This window comes from Quercus robur, chromosome 6 (genome assembly GCF_932294415.1).
Source record: "Quercus robur chromosome 6, dhQueRobu3.1, whole genome shotgun sequence".
Lineage (NCBI taxonomy): Eukaryota > Viridiplantae > Streptophyta > Magnoliopsida > Fagales > Fagaceae > Quercus > Quercus robur.
Genome location: NC_065539.1, coordinates 14,190,379 through 14,208,538, shown reverse-complemented (window position 1 = coordinate 14,208,538; position 18,160 = coordinate 14,190,379). Strand labels below are relative to the sequence as shown.

Sequence of the window (18,160 nt, the reverse complement as noted above, 5' to 3'; positions counted from 1 at the left end):
GCTTTATCACTTTTCTTTTATTCCTTTTCTCTTTTGCTGGACACCACCACAAACGCAAAGTACAATATTATCCTTTTCTTAACTCTCTCACTCTCACGCCTTCAGCAATTGGTTAGTGGTGCTCAAAGTATATAAAAGTATTCGTTGTGATTTGGAAGATTGTCATTTTAATCGAATTCTTTACAAACCATCATCGGTAATTATCATGTTCCATATTTACATATAATAAGATTATCTTGTATTTCATGGAAGACTACTTTACATTATCTTGTATTTCATGGAAGAATACTTTGCATCTTCTTATAACCATCAATATCTCTTAATGGTTTTAATTTTTACGGTTTATTTAGTCAATGTCAATGGAAGTTATTGTCTTGGTCATTTTAATTTTTTAAGGTTAATTAAGTCGAGTCACCGTCAATGGAAGAAATTGTATTGGTCATCACCAAATACAATTTTGGAAAAAATAACCCTCCAAAAAACAATGTAAAATAATTTGAGTTGGTTTGAAATCTAAGTAAATACATTTCATTGAACCTCTTAGTCATATGTGAATTCGTGGAAGAAACGTGAAATTTTACAATAACTTGCTGGCAAAGGCAGAGTTTGCCTCCACTAAAAGTTCCAATTCAACAAAAGTTGCCATTTGGGTCCTACCTTGCTAGGAATTAGAGTTTCGCTACAAATTCTGTTCTGGTTGGTAAGTCATGTGTAAATTAATGACATAGAATTGGTATGAAATTGCTTCTCAACGCCCGCCCCCCCCCCCCCCCCCCCCCAAAAAAAAAAAAAGATATGAAAAAAACGTGTTAATTTTGACAATAATAATAATAATCTGTCCAAACTGCATAATTTGGGTCCGTTTGGATTGAGCTTATTGTTGCTGAAACTGAAAACTGAAAACACTGTAACAAAATAATTTTCAAATGTGCGAAAAGTACCGTGAGACCCATTTTTAATATTTTTTAATGCGTGAACAGTGTTGCTATAGTGCGTGAACAGTACTGCTACAGTATATAAACAGTATTTTTGTCTCTACACAGTAAATTTACTGTTCATCGCGCTGAAAAAAAAAAAAAAAAAAAAAAAAAAAGGGACAGAAACGCGGAAATGAAAACGTGGACGTTGGTTTCAGTTGAAACCAAACGCTCACTTTGACTCATTTGTGCATTGAAAAATCTCCTATTCCTTTTATTTAAATTTCTACATCCTTTATTGTTAGTATTATTTTTATTTTATTTTTTGATATGGCTCATCTAGACCCTCAATTGGTTACCATTTTAGCATGTAAGGGGACAGAATATTAGTGTTCTATTTTAATTCTCAAATCTATATATATAATAATAGGTGAAGTTGAGAGATATTCAAATTAGAATACCAAATTAGAGTTCCAATTTTGTGCTATGTGTCCTAAATTATTTATTCTTAAAGAGTTTTATTTCATAATTTTAAAATCAAATTTTTGACCACATCATAAATATTCATCAAAGTGAGTTATTAAGTTCAAAAACCAAAGAGTCTAGAACAAATGAATTGAAAAAAAATAAAAAATAAAAAAGTGCTTCACAATAAAAATAAAATAAAATAAATGACAATTTACATTTTATACCTAATAATGTCCTTACAAATTTTTTTAAAGAGTTTTTTTTTTTTTTTGATAGATTTTTTAAAGAGTTAATAAAATATAAAAATGACTATTAATAGTATTTAAATTATATATATGATCTATATTATGCATCTTATTATATATTTTAAGTATATCAATGTATATGCATGGAGTCACAAACTAGTTTCATTAATATATATATATATATATATATATCTTAAATTCTCAAATTTTGTTAACCAAATAGCAAGAGGCATTGCTAGGTCTGAAAAAAGGAGCAATATATATATATATATATAAATATATAAAATAATAATAATTGACCCTTGGAGTAATTATTACGTCCTGACCGACAAATTTTCAAGGGTGTCGGGTTTGGCCCTTTTGGCTGATATTGCTTATCGTGTTGATTGATCAAGAAAATATTTATGGTTTTTAATCATAGGAGGCATGTTCAACCTCTAAGTCATAAAAAAAAGTGCATCGTGGATCATATTATAGCATTCTAGTTATTGTCATCATAGAATCTTGCCAAACAATGCACTTAATTAAATTATTATTAGTGTTGGACTGTACCAGAGTCTAGAGGCAAGCTAAGCAATGGATTTTCTTGCTAATGAATACCACACGCTACTAATAGTTTATTGGAATTAGCAAGCAGCAAATATTTCAGAAGAAGGAAATAAAATACCCTTTTCGCAATTCAAGAATTCTAGCAAATAATAATTGCTTGTGTTTGTATCATGGATGGGCAAATGTGAGGGTTGATAAGCCCAAACCATTTACTAGATGACGTGTGTTTTCTTTTAACTTTCACTCGAGTCTCTCTTTCTTTAGAAAAAGATTATTAGGCCTATTGAACAAATTCCATCTTCAAATGACAACTAGTTTCAGAGTGGCTCGATATAGTTTGAGATTTAAGATCATAAATTTAAATACGGTCTTTTATATTTAAATATTAATTAAATAAATAAATAAATTTATTTTAATATTAATCAACTAAGGTGTATTTGATGTATTAAACACACAATTTGATGAATTAGTACTAACTAAACAAAGGTTAATTTCATTTAGAAAATCAAATATTATGATTCAACCAAAAAAATGAAACTTTATTATTATTCTTTTTTAAATAAAAATAAGGTTTACTTTGTCTTGGATAAAGTGATTCATGGTTAAATTAAGTTGCAATCTAATTTTCAAAATTGATTTTAATGTTAAGAAAGATATAGAGATGGTTTGGGGTGTTATTGACAATATACCGTATGATATTAGTTTACAAAAATTAAAATCTCAAACTATTAGGAAAAATTAATTGTTATTGATGATTCGATACTGTAGAGGACAAAACTAACTGACTGGCCCAACTCAGATGAGACTGGGTTAGGATGAAGGCCCAATACAACTAATTTGTAGAGGTGGATGGTCAAGGTCAACCCTTTAAGCTCTTGTAGCCACGATTTGGTAATTAGAGAAAGAAAATTGGCAAGGATAACAGTTTTAGTAAAGAATTATAATAAGGAAAGAGAAATTCTTATTTAAGTTCTTCCTTGGGCTAGCCGAGGAGCAAAGTTCTTTAGGTATACACTTATCGGTTTTACAATGATCACTTTCTCTCTCTATTTCCCTATTTTTCTCTCTCTGGACTTTTTGGGTCTTTTTATAATTGGAGCAAGACCTTATTCTAAAGCTAACGAGGGTAGGACCTTATTATAATTGAGGCCTTAAGCTTAAGTCAAAGTGGCCTAAGCCTTGAGCTGACATTTGATTTCATGTGTAGAATCCTAAGCAGGTAACCCTCATGTGAGAGAGGGAAAGAGTCTTCCAAACGAACTTGATAATAATTTTTTTTGTCTTGGGATGAATTTCATTCAACTTTTATAAATCATGTCAAATAACCAGTGCAGTCTAATCAAATTATCGATCAAAATGCATAGCTTGAATTACGGAACCGGTGGTGGGAATGTGGGATGAATTGGGAATAGTAACAATGTAAGGTCAAATTTTATGAATAAACTTCACCCCCTTTTTATTACCCCAAGTGCTCCAAAATTTTGGAAGGAAAAATGTTGCATTTTTCAATCATAATTAATGATTGATTCTCGCTTTAAGTACCATTTCTTATTTTGGATCTCAAAAGGAGAAACCAGTACAAGTTATCAAGTCACATTGAGTGCCTCATTCCATAGTTTGGAATTCAGTCTCTAGTCTCACGAGCACGTCAAGCATCTAGCCTTACTTTATTTATATCCACAATCAAACTAGTCTACGCTGAGGGTGTCGGAGCAAAACAAAGCAGGAATGATGAAGATGAAGAAAAAGAATTGAAGTCATACCAACTATAAGAAATAAAGCGTTGGCTTTGAGGAAGATTTTTAAGTATTTTTGGAGTACGGATAAATCATGTTTCTTCTTCTCACATTTATGGTAAACTCTACTATGAATTTAATGAATATATCCCAACATAAATATGAGAGAAAAAAAAATTATTTTAAAAAAAACCTAAAAATTACTCCGGCTTCAAAACTCTCATTTTCCTATTCCTTTGGGTAAAAACTACAAACCCACTTTACATATAAAAATAAAAAGTGCCATCCACAGTCAAACGTTTACCATGCATGTTAATTTTAATAACACACAACCTAGTTCTTTTATGTTTTTGTTGCTCTTTTTTAAAGGCACATTGGAAAAATAAACGAGAGATCACAGCCTCGCAATTTGCCCAAAGTAACGACAAATGCAAAGTCTTGTTTGTCCTCGTTGTTTTTATGCTTGGAAAGTGCGGGCAATTAACTAGTATTGGACATGCAAAACATGCCTCATTTAGTGTGTAAAGTATGAAGGTAATGCTCCATCGGCATCCACTAGGGCGGATCACGAACAATGTGATATATTACCGTTTGGATACAGCTTATTGTTGCTGAAACTGAAAACTGAAAACTGAAAACACTGTAGCAAAATAATTTTTAAATGTGTAAATAGTACCGTGGGACCCATTTTTAATATTTTTTAATGCGTGAACAGTGTTGCTACAGTACATGAACAGTATTAATACAGTGCAAAACAGTAATTTTTGTCCCCTAAAGTCAACAAAAGCGGGCAGAAGGAAAAAAAAAAAAAAAAAAAAAAAAAAAAAAAAGAAAACGCAGCAACAAACGTGGACGCAGGAAAACGGGCAAGCCAAACGCTCACATAATATTTCCGGCTGAACGGTATATGTGCGGAGTGGGCCTTTTTTTTTTTTTTTTTTTTTAATATTTTATTATATATATATATATATATAATTTACATTTTAGAGTAAATTCTATTAATATACCCTCAAAGGCGGCCCAAGAGAATTTAAAGCTTAATACAGAAAATTTATGTGGGGGTCTTTTATACATAAATATTAATTAAATAGATTCTCAAAAAAAAATATTAAATAAATAAAATTGTTTAATAGTAATTAAATCAGGGTTAATTTGATACATTAAATACATGATTTGATGAATAATATTAACTAAACTAATGTTAATTTGATATAAGGAATTGAATATTATAGTTAAACCATAAATTTTAATATAAAGAAATAAAAATATATTTTATTTTAGATATGTGATGAGGCATAGTTAAGTAAAGTTGTAATTTAATTTTTAATTTTTAATTTTATATTGTGTTTTTAAGAGAGAGAGAGAGAGAGAGAGAGAGATTATTTAGTGTGTTGCTTTCTAGAATATCGGTTTACAAAAACTAAAGTCTCAAGCTATTACAACATGTTTTTGAAATATTTTAGGGTTTCAATTGGGTTAGATTTTTATTGATCTTGTATTTTGGAAGTCTTGATAAAATTGAAAAGAGAAAATGAGCTAAAGGTAATACAAAATTTTCACAATATGATATGACAATGACTATGATTGATGAACTTGAACAACCTAATTAATCAATGTTTAAATTACTTTTTTGTGATTGGTGGTATGTCAATTTGTAAGCTTATAGTAAAATTTATGGTATCCTTAGCATCACTAATAAAATAAAATAAAAGTGCACAACTATTTAAAAAATATATATAATTTTATAAAATTTTGAGCCTTTTACAATGGGGACGAGGCCTTTTTCCTTAGGAGTTTTTTTTTTTTTTTTTTTTTTTTTTTTCTTGGTGGTGGGGGCTTTAGGCATAGGCCTTGGGCCAGCCCTGCATACCTTGAGATTTGGGCTAATACCAACCAGATTCATGACTTTTAAAAACTGATCAATTTGATTCTTAAAGACAACTTAGTCTCTAAACACTGTTTAGCTAGTTAATTGTTTTTCTCAACTATCTTAAGTTCTAAGTAGTCTTTAGGAACTAAATTGATTAGTTTTGTAAAGTCTTTGAGCCTAGTTATAGCATTACCCCAAATCTCAGGGTATGTTGGTGGAATTTACCCTTTATTTTATTTTTTAAGACAAAACAAGAGTATGTAACATTGGGTTTTATAACCAAGATTCTTGTAGTTCAACTTGATAATCCTCGTATTTTGACTATTTTCAATAGAGATATCAAAAGTTCAAATTCCTCCCTTAACACACAAATTATCAATAAGAGGCCACAGCCCGCTTAACTTTTTAAAATTCCCCCCTCCTTGCGATGAAATTTTTTTTTTAAATATTATTTTTTACAAAATGCATTACGTTCACATAAATGACTAATGCATAATTTTTTGTTTCTACTTAATATTCGTGTACCATACATATATGTCTTATTAAATCAAAATGTATTCCAAATATATTTTCTTAAAAGTAGATAAGTTTATATGAATCTATTAAGCTTTCGATCCTCTTATAACTATGTAGTCCATTAAATCAGAGTATATTTAAGATATATGTTCCTACTTTCTAGAATAGATATGCAAATCTCTTAATAGAATCCTTCATTGTTTGTCAAAAGCAAAAATTTTTACTTATTTAATTTTCAGTTGAAGAATTAGATATATGAACACTATGTTTTTGTTTTTGTTTTTTAGCTTTTGAAAAAAATGAGAATTGCAGATTTTGTGATTAAGAGTTATATCAGTATTTCTTTTATCATTTTTATCTCAATCTTTAAAAAATTGTACATATAAAGTTATAAACTAGCTAACATATTGGGAGTGGGGGAAGAGAGAATTTTTAAATCTTTTGATTGAATGGACTTCGCATTGGGCAAAGAACTGTTTAGCAATTGAGTTTGGAGAAATTCTTTTCTCTGAAAAGGTTTTCCTAATCGATTAATATTCTTGGGGACAAATGAATAAAATATCAGCCGACAGTTTGGTGGTTCCTGAAGTAACCAGTAAGGCTTAGAACGAGTGCAAATCATGGTTAGGAAAGTTAATTATAACTTTTAATAATTATAGGCCAGCGTCGGCTTATGTCAGGAGGCAGAGTGTTGTAGTAAAGTCGTTTTGTTCCGTATTTGGAGTAGACAACACGAAAAGATTTTCCCTTTCTTCCTCAACTCAAAGGCATTTCTAGTTCACAAGGCAAACTTGCATATCCTTTGCCTCTTTAAAGTTGTTAATAAGCTCCATCCATCCTCATGATAAGATCCAAAAAGCAAATGGATGTAATGTAATCCTATTCATGCATGAATGTCTTGTCTGAGTGCACTGGTCCATCTCCACTATCAGAAATAGTTTAGAAATTAGTAAGAGTTCTCTGAGTTGTAAATTTTGTTAGATTGGTAGAGACTGTAATAGTGCAGCTCATGCTTCTGCTAAGCTGGCTGGTAGTTTTCGAAGGTCATTTTCTTGTAATAAGTCCAACCTTCTTGTTGGTATTACTGATATTTACAAAGTCGATTGTTTTTATGTTGTTTCTTAGCTTTTTTCTTTAATGAAAGTCCGGATTATCAAATTAAAAAAAAAATGAATGTCTTGTCTGTCTTGGTTCAAAATTTTTCATTATATGTGACCCTTCCCAAAGATTAAGGCATAAATCATATCTTATGCTCCTACCTACCAGTCTACCACCAAGCATTCGTGCATGCCTGCGGTCCTGTTAGGCTTAGCTGGTTTTGAGCTAAGTTGATATTTACAAAGCCGATTGTTTTTATGTTGTTTCTTAGTTTTTTTCTTTAATGAAAGTCCGGATTATCAAATAAAAAATAAAAAAAAATGAATGTCTTGTCTGTCTTGGTTCAAAAATTTTCATTATATGTGACCCTTCCCTAAGATTAAGGCATAAATCATATCTTATGCTCCTACCCCACCAAGTATTCGAGCATGCCTGCGGTCCTGTTAGGCTTAGCTGGTTATGAGCTCCACAATATGCTCTAAGGTCATCCAAGCACCACAATTTTGGGCCAAATCAAGTTGGCGAGCTTCTTTGAATTGGAACCTTTGGGCCTCTTTCGTTTTTTTTTTTTTTCATCATCTTGGGCCTCCATTAACCAAAACAAGGAGCATCAACATAAAAAACTTTTAAATTATAACTATAAATAAATGTTAAATTACATATTATACCTTCTAATTTTCACATGTTCACAGTTTATTCTTTTAATTTTTTTTAAAAATCATAGTCCTTTAATTTTCAATCGTTTCTAATGTAGTCCTTCTATCCACTTCTATCCAATATACACTTCTATACACTAATAGTGTAATTTGTAATTAAACCTCAAATAAATTTTAATATAAAAAATTCATCCTATAAACACAAAATCAAATATTGTTGCAATAAATATGTTGATACTTTTTTGCTTGTATAGGATGAAAGAGGAAAACTATTTAATACTTTCGGAATCATGCTATCTTCTTTTACATGAATGGTAAATCCTATCATAAATTTAATTAGAAAGATTCATTATTATGTGAGAAGATGGAGCATTGCTCCTAAAATTTGAATAATCATAGTGTACTTTGCCATTTGATTTTAGCAAATTACATCTGTAAGGCCGCGGTTTGAGTCCTAAGCCCAAAAGGTAAAAGGATTTAGGCCCAAAGAGCCCAATACAATGAATTTGTTGAAAGTTGGTTGAAAAACTAGGCTTTAACGAATTGGATAACGAGTATAGTAGATCCAGATGGTAAGAAAGCAAAGATAGGCTAGTTTTATCTAAAGAAAAACCATCCTCAGCACAATCCGAAGAGATCAGTTCTTATATATATTTCTTGAATTTGATTTCAAGTACAGTTCTTAGTACTACAGTATTCTTTTCTCAAATTTCCAATCCCCCTCTCTCAGGGCCTCCCTTCTATTTTATACCTTCTTTTTCCTTTCATCTCTAGCCTTCACGTGTATATTAGATTGAGGGTGTTAATCCTTATCACATCAGCACCTTCCTGAAATATTTGGGGAGTAGCTGTAAGGCTGAAAACTACTGTTTATGTATTACTTCCACATTAATGCGGTCAGAGAGTCAGCTGCAAAGTATTCAATGTGGTGATAGCAGCTTTCTCTTAGATATTTCCCAGCTCCCATTTGTCCTATATGTTTATAATGCATATCCTTATCAATAGAACTTCCTAGAATGTCACTCTGGATGACAAAACACACTTTCTGATCTCTGCTTTGTTTAACCGAGGAGATACTCTACCTCGACCTACCTTCCCTAGCCCTCGCATTCGTTGCTTGCTCATGGAATTCTGAGTCTTACATCTTCATTACTGTTTATCTGTCCTTGAACCACCAAATGTCCTCAAACAAGACCCAAGGCCTAACATGTATTCTTGGGCCCCTTATCCCTACAATATCTATGGTTCCTTCTCAACAGGAAAAAAAAAATGCTAAAAACGGACAATAATCAGTATTGAATACCCTAAAAACAACTAAATTACAAATGAAATCTTCTAACAGTCTAACTTTACCCTTTTTTAATTTTAGTCCCCTAACTTTCCTAACTTTTAATAGCTCTCAATTTAATCCATTTTCTACTTTCGTTACGTTATAATGTGTTCATTTGAGTATTTTATAGTTTTTAGTAGTTTATTTGCTAAATATGATATAAAAGCTATAATTTTTTTTAATGATAAATATATGAAAAAAAAGTTTCAAAATAGATTTTTCTAAAGAAAAAAATAATTAATTTTTGATGAAACAATAAGGGTCTGTTTGGATACCGCTTATTGTTAAAATCTGAAAACTGAAAACATTGTAATAAAATAATTTTTAAATGTGTGAATAGTATAGTATTTTCAGTTTTCCCAAAATAATTTTTAAATGTGTGAATAGTACAGTGTTTTCAGTTTTCCTACAGTCCAACCCAACTTTAAAACTGTAAAAAATAATAATTAAAGGATATATGCATTTTTTAGTAGGCATGAAGCATGTCTATCTATATTAGCTACTGCAAGGACACAATTTGTTCCCAAAGCCCAAAATGAAAAGGACTAAGGCCCAAAGAGCCCAAAACAATGAATTTGTAGAGAGTGGGTTAGAAACTGAACTTCAATGAGTTGTATGGTGATCACAATAGGCTAATTGTTACTTGAACACAAAGACAAACAGTTTTGGGTAAGGAAAATCCTCCTTGGCATAATCCGAGAAAGGTTGTTTGTATATATTTCTTTAAGACTTAAGCACAATTACAGTTCTTTAGTGTACAATGACTTTTTCTACAAATTCTTTGATGCCCCCTTGTAATGGGGTTTTTCTTCTTTATATTCCCTTTCTTCACTTCATCTCGGCCCTCCACATGTAGATCAAATTGTTGGCTGTAAGGCTGAATATTATTGTTCAGATATCACTTCCACATTAATGCAGACAGGGAGTTAGCTGTAGAGCATTCAATATGGTGGTAGCAGCTTTCTCCCCAGATATTTCCCAGTTCTCTTTTGTCTTATCCCCATCTGATGTTTATCCTTACCAACATGATTGCTTGTTGTCTTATTCTTGACGAAGGGTCAGACTTCTGACCTCTACTATGCTTAGCTGAAGAGGTGTTTCTCCTCAGACTACACTCTCAATTCCTTATAACTAGACTTCTTCCATAGACCATTAACTTGTATGCCTCTACTAGTATCTATCTGTCATCGGACTATTTAACGTCTTCAAACATGGCCCATGGTCCAATACCCATTTCTGGACCCTTCATCCCCATAGCTACTATATCATGCAATTTTCAATTTATAACACATATATATATATATAGTATGATCAAATCACTATACTACTCTTAGTATATTTCAATTTTTTCTATATATAAAATAACTAAAGATTACAATTTTTTACAATAAAATTTATTGAAATATCTTTTTCATACATTAATAGTTAGGGGTGGAGATCTGAATTCTGAATGTTTCTATTGGAAATTGAGGTACCAATCAGTTAAGTTACAAGATTTTTGGTAAAACTTATCGAAATATTGGAGAAAACTAATAATAAGTTTCATCACACATCGTGTGAGAACTCAACTAGTTATAAACAATAGTAGTTTCAAACAGAGTGTAAATAAGTAGACACCTTAAGGATTTCACAAGAAGTTGCAGTAAACATGACACCAGAAATAAGTATGACACAAAATTTTGTTCAAAAACATCAATTTTTTTAAGAGTTAGGTTATGTTGCTCCAATTTCTAGGCTCCATGGATTGGATGAAATAAGATATATAATTGCTACAACATTATAAATCCGATCAAGGGTTTTGTAAATGGAAATTTCAAGCAACGAGGCCTTAGAAAAATGACAATAGCATCATATCCTCAAACTGCAGAAGATATATATAAAACATTTTATTCCCTTTCCTTTCCCTAATCTAGATCAGGAATTGCACTCAATTAAAACAGAATCAAACAATTCAACAATCTATTCAAGATCAAGGAATTGTTACCATTATTAATAAAGCATTGTGTGAAGCATCAAAAGGAGAAGCAAGCCTGAGGAGTGATCTTTCTTCAATGTGTAGAAGTGTGGAATATTCACGGGAGTAATAAAACACACATACAACTAGAGAGAACAACCATCTAAGATAAAAAATAGAAACAACCATCTAAGATAGAAACAAGTTCATGACCGACAGCCCAAGTAATTGACAACTTTATAAACAGTGGCGGAACTAGGAATTTATTTTTGGGGGGGGCCATATATAAATTTGTGTGTATGTGTGTGTGAAATGTAAAATAGTAATTTACAATACTTTATAACTCAATTTTTTCCCTTTTATTTGTTGAGATAATTGTTAAAATACTTATGTGTTCATTTTAAAAATGATGAATGTTTAATTATTGTAATTTGTTGACATATGTATTTATGAATTGTATTTTATTTAAATGAAAATTAAGTTTATTTTTAGACTTTCTTAAATATATATATATATATATATATATTATCAGGTATAAGGGCCAAAATAATCAGGTTATTTAAAAATTTACAAAATTTTTAGGATATTTTCAAAAAAAATTATTTTTTTCAAAAATTTTGGGGTGGTCATCAAGTGGCTCCGTCACTGTTTATAAATCACTACAACTTTTGGACAAACAAGTTCACAAATCACTACAACAGTAGAAATCACTACAGACAACCTCACAACTCTACAACAGTAGAACTACACAATTATATAGTCTGACAAACAAGTTCACAAATCACAACAGACAGCCTCATAACTCTACAACAGTAGAAATCACTTCTGGACAAACAAGTTAGAACTTGTTGTGTGTATATATATATATATATATATATATATATAGTTTAGTTTCCACAATTATATATATATATATATATATATAGTTTAGTTTCCACAACGTACTGAGAGAAGCTCTCAAACATTGCTAAAGACTATATACTATATATATAGTGCCACAATGTCTGAAATAGAGAGAACTAATATTTCCGAACGTCATCTACACAATCATGAAACATACCGGTAGCGTTTTCATTTTCTTCTTCAATATCATAGTTTTTTTTTTTTTTTTTGGTGAATTCAATATCATAGTTAATTGGCTCATAGTTACCTCAAAAACTTTTTTCTGTTCATGATATAGTTGGTGTACTAATATATATAGTACTATTTTTTTTTTTAATTCAATTGTACTAATATAGTACTAATGTTATTGTTGTTGTTGTTGTTGTTTTTTTTCTTTTTTTTAGAGAGTTTTAACCTATGGTGCCTGCTCCTGATAACACTTGATTTTCTTTATTTTTTTATTTTTTTTTCCAATTTACAAATTTGATTGTTACTTGGATTTTTATTATTATTATTATTTAATAATTGATATTCCTTTTTCATTCTTAACCAGCTTTAACTTAGATGAAGTTGTGAGCGCGATGGGATTGAAAGCTTCAATTTTGAATGCTTTTTATGGCCTATTGAGCAGGTTTGGGTTCTTGGTTTTATCTCTCTATTCCTTTGTTTTTCATTTTTTTTCAAGATGATTGGATCAATTTTTGTTTAATAATTGATTTTTTAACTTTTGTTTTATACGAGTTTCAGCTTAAAAACTGTTGCGATCGAAGTGGTGAAACTAATTTATGAAGCACTTGTTTAATAATTGTTATTTGCCTTTTAGTTTTCTATAAGTTTCAACTTAAATTCGGCAGTTAATTTATTGAAGGGATTTAATTTATTTATTTATTTTTTTTTTTTTGTGGAAGTTAAGTGGATTTTGATTTTCCTTTGTTTGGAAGAAAAATTAATATTAAAGCTGAAGGGTTTCTTGTTTATGTATGTGGCAGTAATGAAGCACTCTCTTTTCATTGAAGCATTTCACGCGCTTCTTGATGACCTCGCCTTGTTTCCGACTGCCTTAATTGGTATACACTTTCAAGTCTTGGGCGTCTCGCCACTTCATACACATTTTGCTATCATCTTGCTTTTTTTCATGGTTACAATTGTCCATCGCATTGCATATATGGAGATTAAACTACAACCTCAAGATGCTGGGTACCTTCCCATATTGAGGTTCATTTGTTTGGTTTCCGGAATTATTGCTATTGAGCTACTCTTCGCAATAATCATCTCTCCCTTTTGGCTCTTCATGGTTAATTTATGCCAAATCCTGATCCTAGGGGTACTGCGTCCTTTGTAGCAACAAATTTATCAATGTGTTTGCTACACAGCTAATTTAGTAAGCAATGCAGTATGTAGCTTGTTTGAAAAGATTTGTCAATTACTTGATCAGATATAGGACTGGGTCCTACAGAAACTCTAGTAAGCAGATTCTCAAGCATTTTCTTCAATGGAGCAAGAAGACAATTGATGAGGACAAGAAACAGCTCAAGGAAAAAGAAGATTAAATATAGAAAGATTCAAGAATTGTGGTCTAGTTTTGATATTGGATCTTTTTAGCACCTTTGGCAGGTTATTTTAGCTATTATTGAGTCTTTTTATTGAGTCTTTAGGTTGAAAAGTTGTTGGATCAGTTTTAAATAAGCTTACTAGAATAAGGGCAATTTGGCCATTTTCAAAAATTCTGGAATAGACTGTCCTTAGCTACCAAAGGCCCATGAGTCTTATTTAATGTTTTGAGTCCTCCTCCTATATGGTTTAGGAGTTATTGAGTCTTTTATTTATTTATCTGTGTGCATAATGAATATAACTCCCCAAAAAAGACCTCTTTTTTTTTCTTTTCTTTTCTTTTTTTCTTTATTCAAATTTGTTTTTCTTCTATTTTGGTGGGTGGGGGGAGTTCTTTTCCCAATTGTATGCAGTAGGACTATAGGACAAAATTAAAGAAATTAAGAAGAAAGAATCGCAAATGAGTTATTCGTCTGGAAAAAGAAATACATTTTATGATTGTTAATGGTTATATTAAGACAAATTTTGGAGCTAATTTTCATTGAAGTAAAACTGAGAAAGAACTAAAATTAGAGCATAAAATTATGACAAACTTCTTTGAGTGACTCAATTGTGAAGTTTGAGAATCAATCAGACTGTCAAACCTTATATACAGACAAAAACTAATTGCCATGAACGACTAGACCTCCCTAGACTCATCTTTTCAGAATAATCCATATCAAGTTATCAACCACTAGCAGTTCAAAGTGGAAACTAGCTTAATAAAATAAGCAAAAGCTCTAATTTACTAATTCTAAAGTGGGGATTCTTGATTATCCCCCATTTCCCATCCAACAAAAGTGAATTGTCACATCATTATGCATTACAAAAGCATCAAATCACTATACTATTTGATGACTAAAATTAATTGAAAAAAGCATATGAATTGCCACACCTCTTTTTCTTGTTACAAGTTCTGGCTATGAGCTCACATACAGCTCTTTTTTAAGATCATATATGTAAGCAGATGAAGAGCAAACCTGGAAAGCTCTGATTTCTTGCAATTATCAAGCAAGTTCACTTCTTACATGAATTTTTGTCATTACATACTTCATCCTGCATTGAAAACAGAACATCTAACATGAATCAGTATCGTATACCTCAAATATGCTAATCCCTGCAAAGTGGTATACAAACCTTATTTTTCTTTCGTAATTCCAAAATGTCTTCTAAAGGTGGCCGGCCTGGACAAAAGCAAATAAGTTTGCATCAAATATTTATAAGTTAATAATTTGATTGAGCAGAGCAAAGTCATATTAGTCATCAATGTAGTTAGTTTTCAAAGCAAGTTTCATGAGCTTCCAGTGAAGTATGTTGCAGGCTCAGTTTGATTTTGAAAATGTGCATAAAGAGAAGTTAAAAATTGCAGAGATATTTTTTCATAGAGCAAATAAATCCAAATGATATGGTTTTCTATAAGTGGACAATATAATGATTATCAAAAGAAATAATTCCTTATCACAACAATTAAAAGAGTCACTAAATTGGGTGTGTGGATCACAAGGCTAGTGCTACTCTATTATAATACGTAATATCCAGGGGAAAAAAATCAGCTATAGCAAGACTTTTTTAACTAAAGCAAAGAAGGCATGACTGCTTGAGAACTTTGAAGGAGTCATAACATAAAATTGTTTATGCAACATGAATTTACCTGTGATTTGAAGACGATATTTAGCCCAAACACCATATATAGAATCAGTTATTGTTGCAATCTGTTAAATGCATATTGTTATATTTAGAACAAATAATGACGAAAAGACAAGGGAGCATCATCCACAACCCTATGCGTCTAGAGAATGGTAGCATTTGGAATGAACTACAAGTAAAATTAGTTACAAAGAAACTTACAGGTTCATATTTGGTAATGGCATAAACCCAACCAAGACCAACTTGTTCATATAGTCTTCTAAATGCCTGTAAAGTTGTCATATGCAGGAATGAGAATGTTAGAAAAAAAAAGCAGTGGCAACTTAAAGTAACGTCTTTACAGAGTTCTTTAGCCATCTTCTTCAAATAGATTGTGTATCTAAAGAATTCCAAATGTGTCCCAGACCATTTACTATTGAATTGCAAAGGAGAGAGAGAAGGAAATTGGCTTAGAGAAAAACATTGTCCATGTGCCTACAATAGGACCCAATAAACTTTCCATGCAAGCGTTGGTAAAATGATAGAATCATGGTGGTGATCACAGTTCCACATCCTAGGTTGCACTTTGGCCTCCTTTAGAGTTTAGATATTTGAACAGTTAGTGATTGTCTAGAACACTTATTAGATTCAAAGTTTTATGATCTTGAACTTGTACTAATTGATTCTAGTAATGGAATAGCCTTAGTTGAAGTTTCCAAACCTATTGATCGATGGTGTTTTCTATCCCCCCTTATTCTTATATATTCCACAGGTTGGACCATTGTAACACAAGTATATACATATTCACATAGATGACACGCACACATGCATGCTTACTCACATACACTTTTTTTTTTTTTTTTGATAAGCTACTCACATACACATAGATAAATAAAAGAAAGTGAATTTATATTTGGTCGAAATTTGGAAATAAAAGTAAAACGTGAAATGAGAAGAGCAAACACTGCAAAAATACAATCATAGGAAAAATGAAAGGGTAGGAAATGTGGTGTACTTCAACATTAGTGACTACAGTTCCATCAGAGAGGATGGCATGAATCCTTCCCATTACCTAAACAAAAAAAACAGAACTTCATCACTGTATTGCAATAAATCAGACACAGAGATGCTCTAAAATTTGTATTGTAGCATACCATTAAGTATTTTACAAAGTTATCATTTACTTTCCCATGGCCAAAGCATAGAGCCAAATGATTTAACCTGGATTTTTCAGGAAATTTCTAATGATCCATAAGAGCCACCAAAAAAAAGAGTAAATTAGTCTTTGAAGTCATATTGGATATGACTAGCAGGTAGTGTTACTGTCACTTATATACTTCATTTTCTACTTCTTATCACAGATCTTATCAAGCCCTCTTCGACCAACAAGCCGTGTATACTACAAATTTCAGCATTGTTTGGAACATACAGATTTGTAGTCTAGGCCTTGATTTTCCTCTGGAGAGTATTCATTAGAACTTATATCAACAAATTTGATCGTACCATAGTTCTTATTCCTCTCCCTGAGCATGTTAACCTGACATATAATGAACTTAAACACATCAAATATTTAAAATGACCAAATTCACAACTTAACACATTTTAGACACAAATCAGGTGTGTTCTTGAAGAAATGCAAAAAAAAGGTCATTGAAGACAGACCTCACGCATGCAAAGCGGGCAGTCCCCATCATATAACATTTTAATTGTCCAATTCTGAGGAGATTGTTCTTCATCTTCTTTCTTGGGTGTTAAGGGATCCACAGTAGCCTTGCTTATTGCGCGGATTGGATATTTAAGTCCTGCATAAATTTAAATAGCACAACAACCAGCAAAACTTGCTTCAATTATTATTGTCACTGATCAAAATTGTTAAATTAGTTTCCACCTAAAATGGTTCTATTCTATCAAATAATGAAGGAAAACCATTTACAACAACAATAACAACAAAGTGGGAGCTGGCTATCCTACAAACCCTCAACAAACTAATAAGGGTCGGTCACATAAGTTCTTTTTTGCCATTCTATCATGTCCAAAGTCATATTCTCTTTAAGAAAAACATTAAAATACCATTAGAAAATGAAACCCAAAACTTGGCTTTCAATGAGAATTGCTTTTTATTGTTTCTATACAAACTGAAAGAACCAAGTAAGCTTTGAAAGATGAAAATAGAGAACAGAGATAGAGACTCATCACCGGGTTGGTATATTGGAAAAGCTGTGACTCTATGGAGAGCATGTGAAGGAGGGTAATGGAATTTGAGTTTAAGATAGTGAGGAATTGATAGGAGAGATGGGTTTCTGTGTCTTCCTCCAACGTTACAAGCTGTGGCAACAGCTCCTCTCAATGCCATTGCTTCTTTTCTTAAAAATCAGCTCTTGAATTTTGAAGGGTTCGGTGTTTTGTTTCGTTTCCTTAAATCCAACGTTGGTGATGTTCATAACTGCTTTTTCATACACGTGGCAACGCGGGCTTCACTCAAAGAATACTTGCCTATTTGGCCTCCAATCGTCCACTACGTTCGGAAAGTAGAACCAAAGGGTTTTTTTTTTTTTTTAATTAAAAATTTTAGATATATGACAAAAGTTTGATTTTTGAATTACAACATTTGCTTTACCCCCTATTATTAGGATAAAACATCTTAATACTGAATTCTCTTGACTAATCCAAAATGCCAGTAGTATTTATTATTTTGATCAAATTGATAATCTTATTAGAGAAAT

The 18,160-nt window shown here is 31.4% G+C and overlaps 1 protein-coding gene across 2 annotated transcripts; it reads right to left on the bottom strand.

Annotated features, from left to right (window-relative positions):
- Positions 1 to 14,332: 14,332 nt before the first annotated feature.
- LOC126732891 (uncharacterized protein At5g50100, chloroplastic-like) lies at positions 14,333 to 17,855 on the bottom strand. Of its 2 annotated transcripts, XM_050435944.1 has the most exons (9): positions 17,634 to 17,855; positions 17,100 to 17,239; positions 16,867 to 16,974; positions 16,592 to 16,678; positions 16,453 to 16,509; positions 15,660 to 15,725; positions 15,463 to 15,523; positions 14,949 to 14,995; positions 14,333 to 14,867 (listed from the first exon to the last, which is right to left on the bottom strand). In XM_050435944.1, the coding sequence occupies exons 1-9, from the start codon at positions 17,788 to 17,790 to the stop codon at positions 14,829 to 14,831; spliced, it is 762 nt and encodes a 253-aa protein (XP_050291901.1). In that variant the 5' UTR covers positions 17,791 to 17,855; the 3' UTR covers positions 14,333 to 14,828. The 2 variants fall into 2 exon arrangements, with proteins under 2 accessions (XP_050291901.1, XP_050291902.1); XM_050435945.1 differs by lacking the exon at positions 16,592 to 16,678 and having other exon boundaries at positions 17,634 to 17,853.
- Positions 17,856 to 18,160: the final 305 nt, after the last annotated feature.

Bases quoted from the DNA above. Each gene is read 5' to 3' on its own strand.
- LOC126732891 (XM_050435944.1), bottom strand. From the start codon at position 17,790: ATGGCATTGAGAGGAGCTGTTGCCACAGCTTGTAACGTTGGAGGAAGA. The intron at 16,975-17,099 runs GTCTGTCTTCAA...ATTATATGTCAG, and splicing joins GCCCGCTTTGCATGCGTGAG to GTTAACATGCTCAGGGAGAG. The intron at 16,510-16,591 runs GTATGCTACAAT...TTTTTTGTTTAG, and splicing joins ACTTTGTAAAATACTTAATG to GTAATGGGAAGGATTCATGC.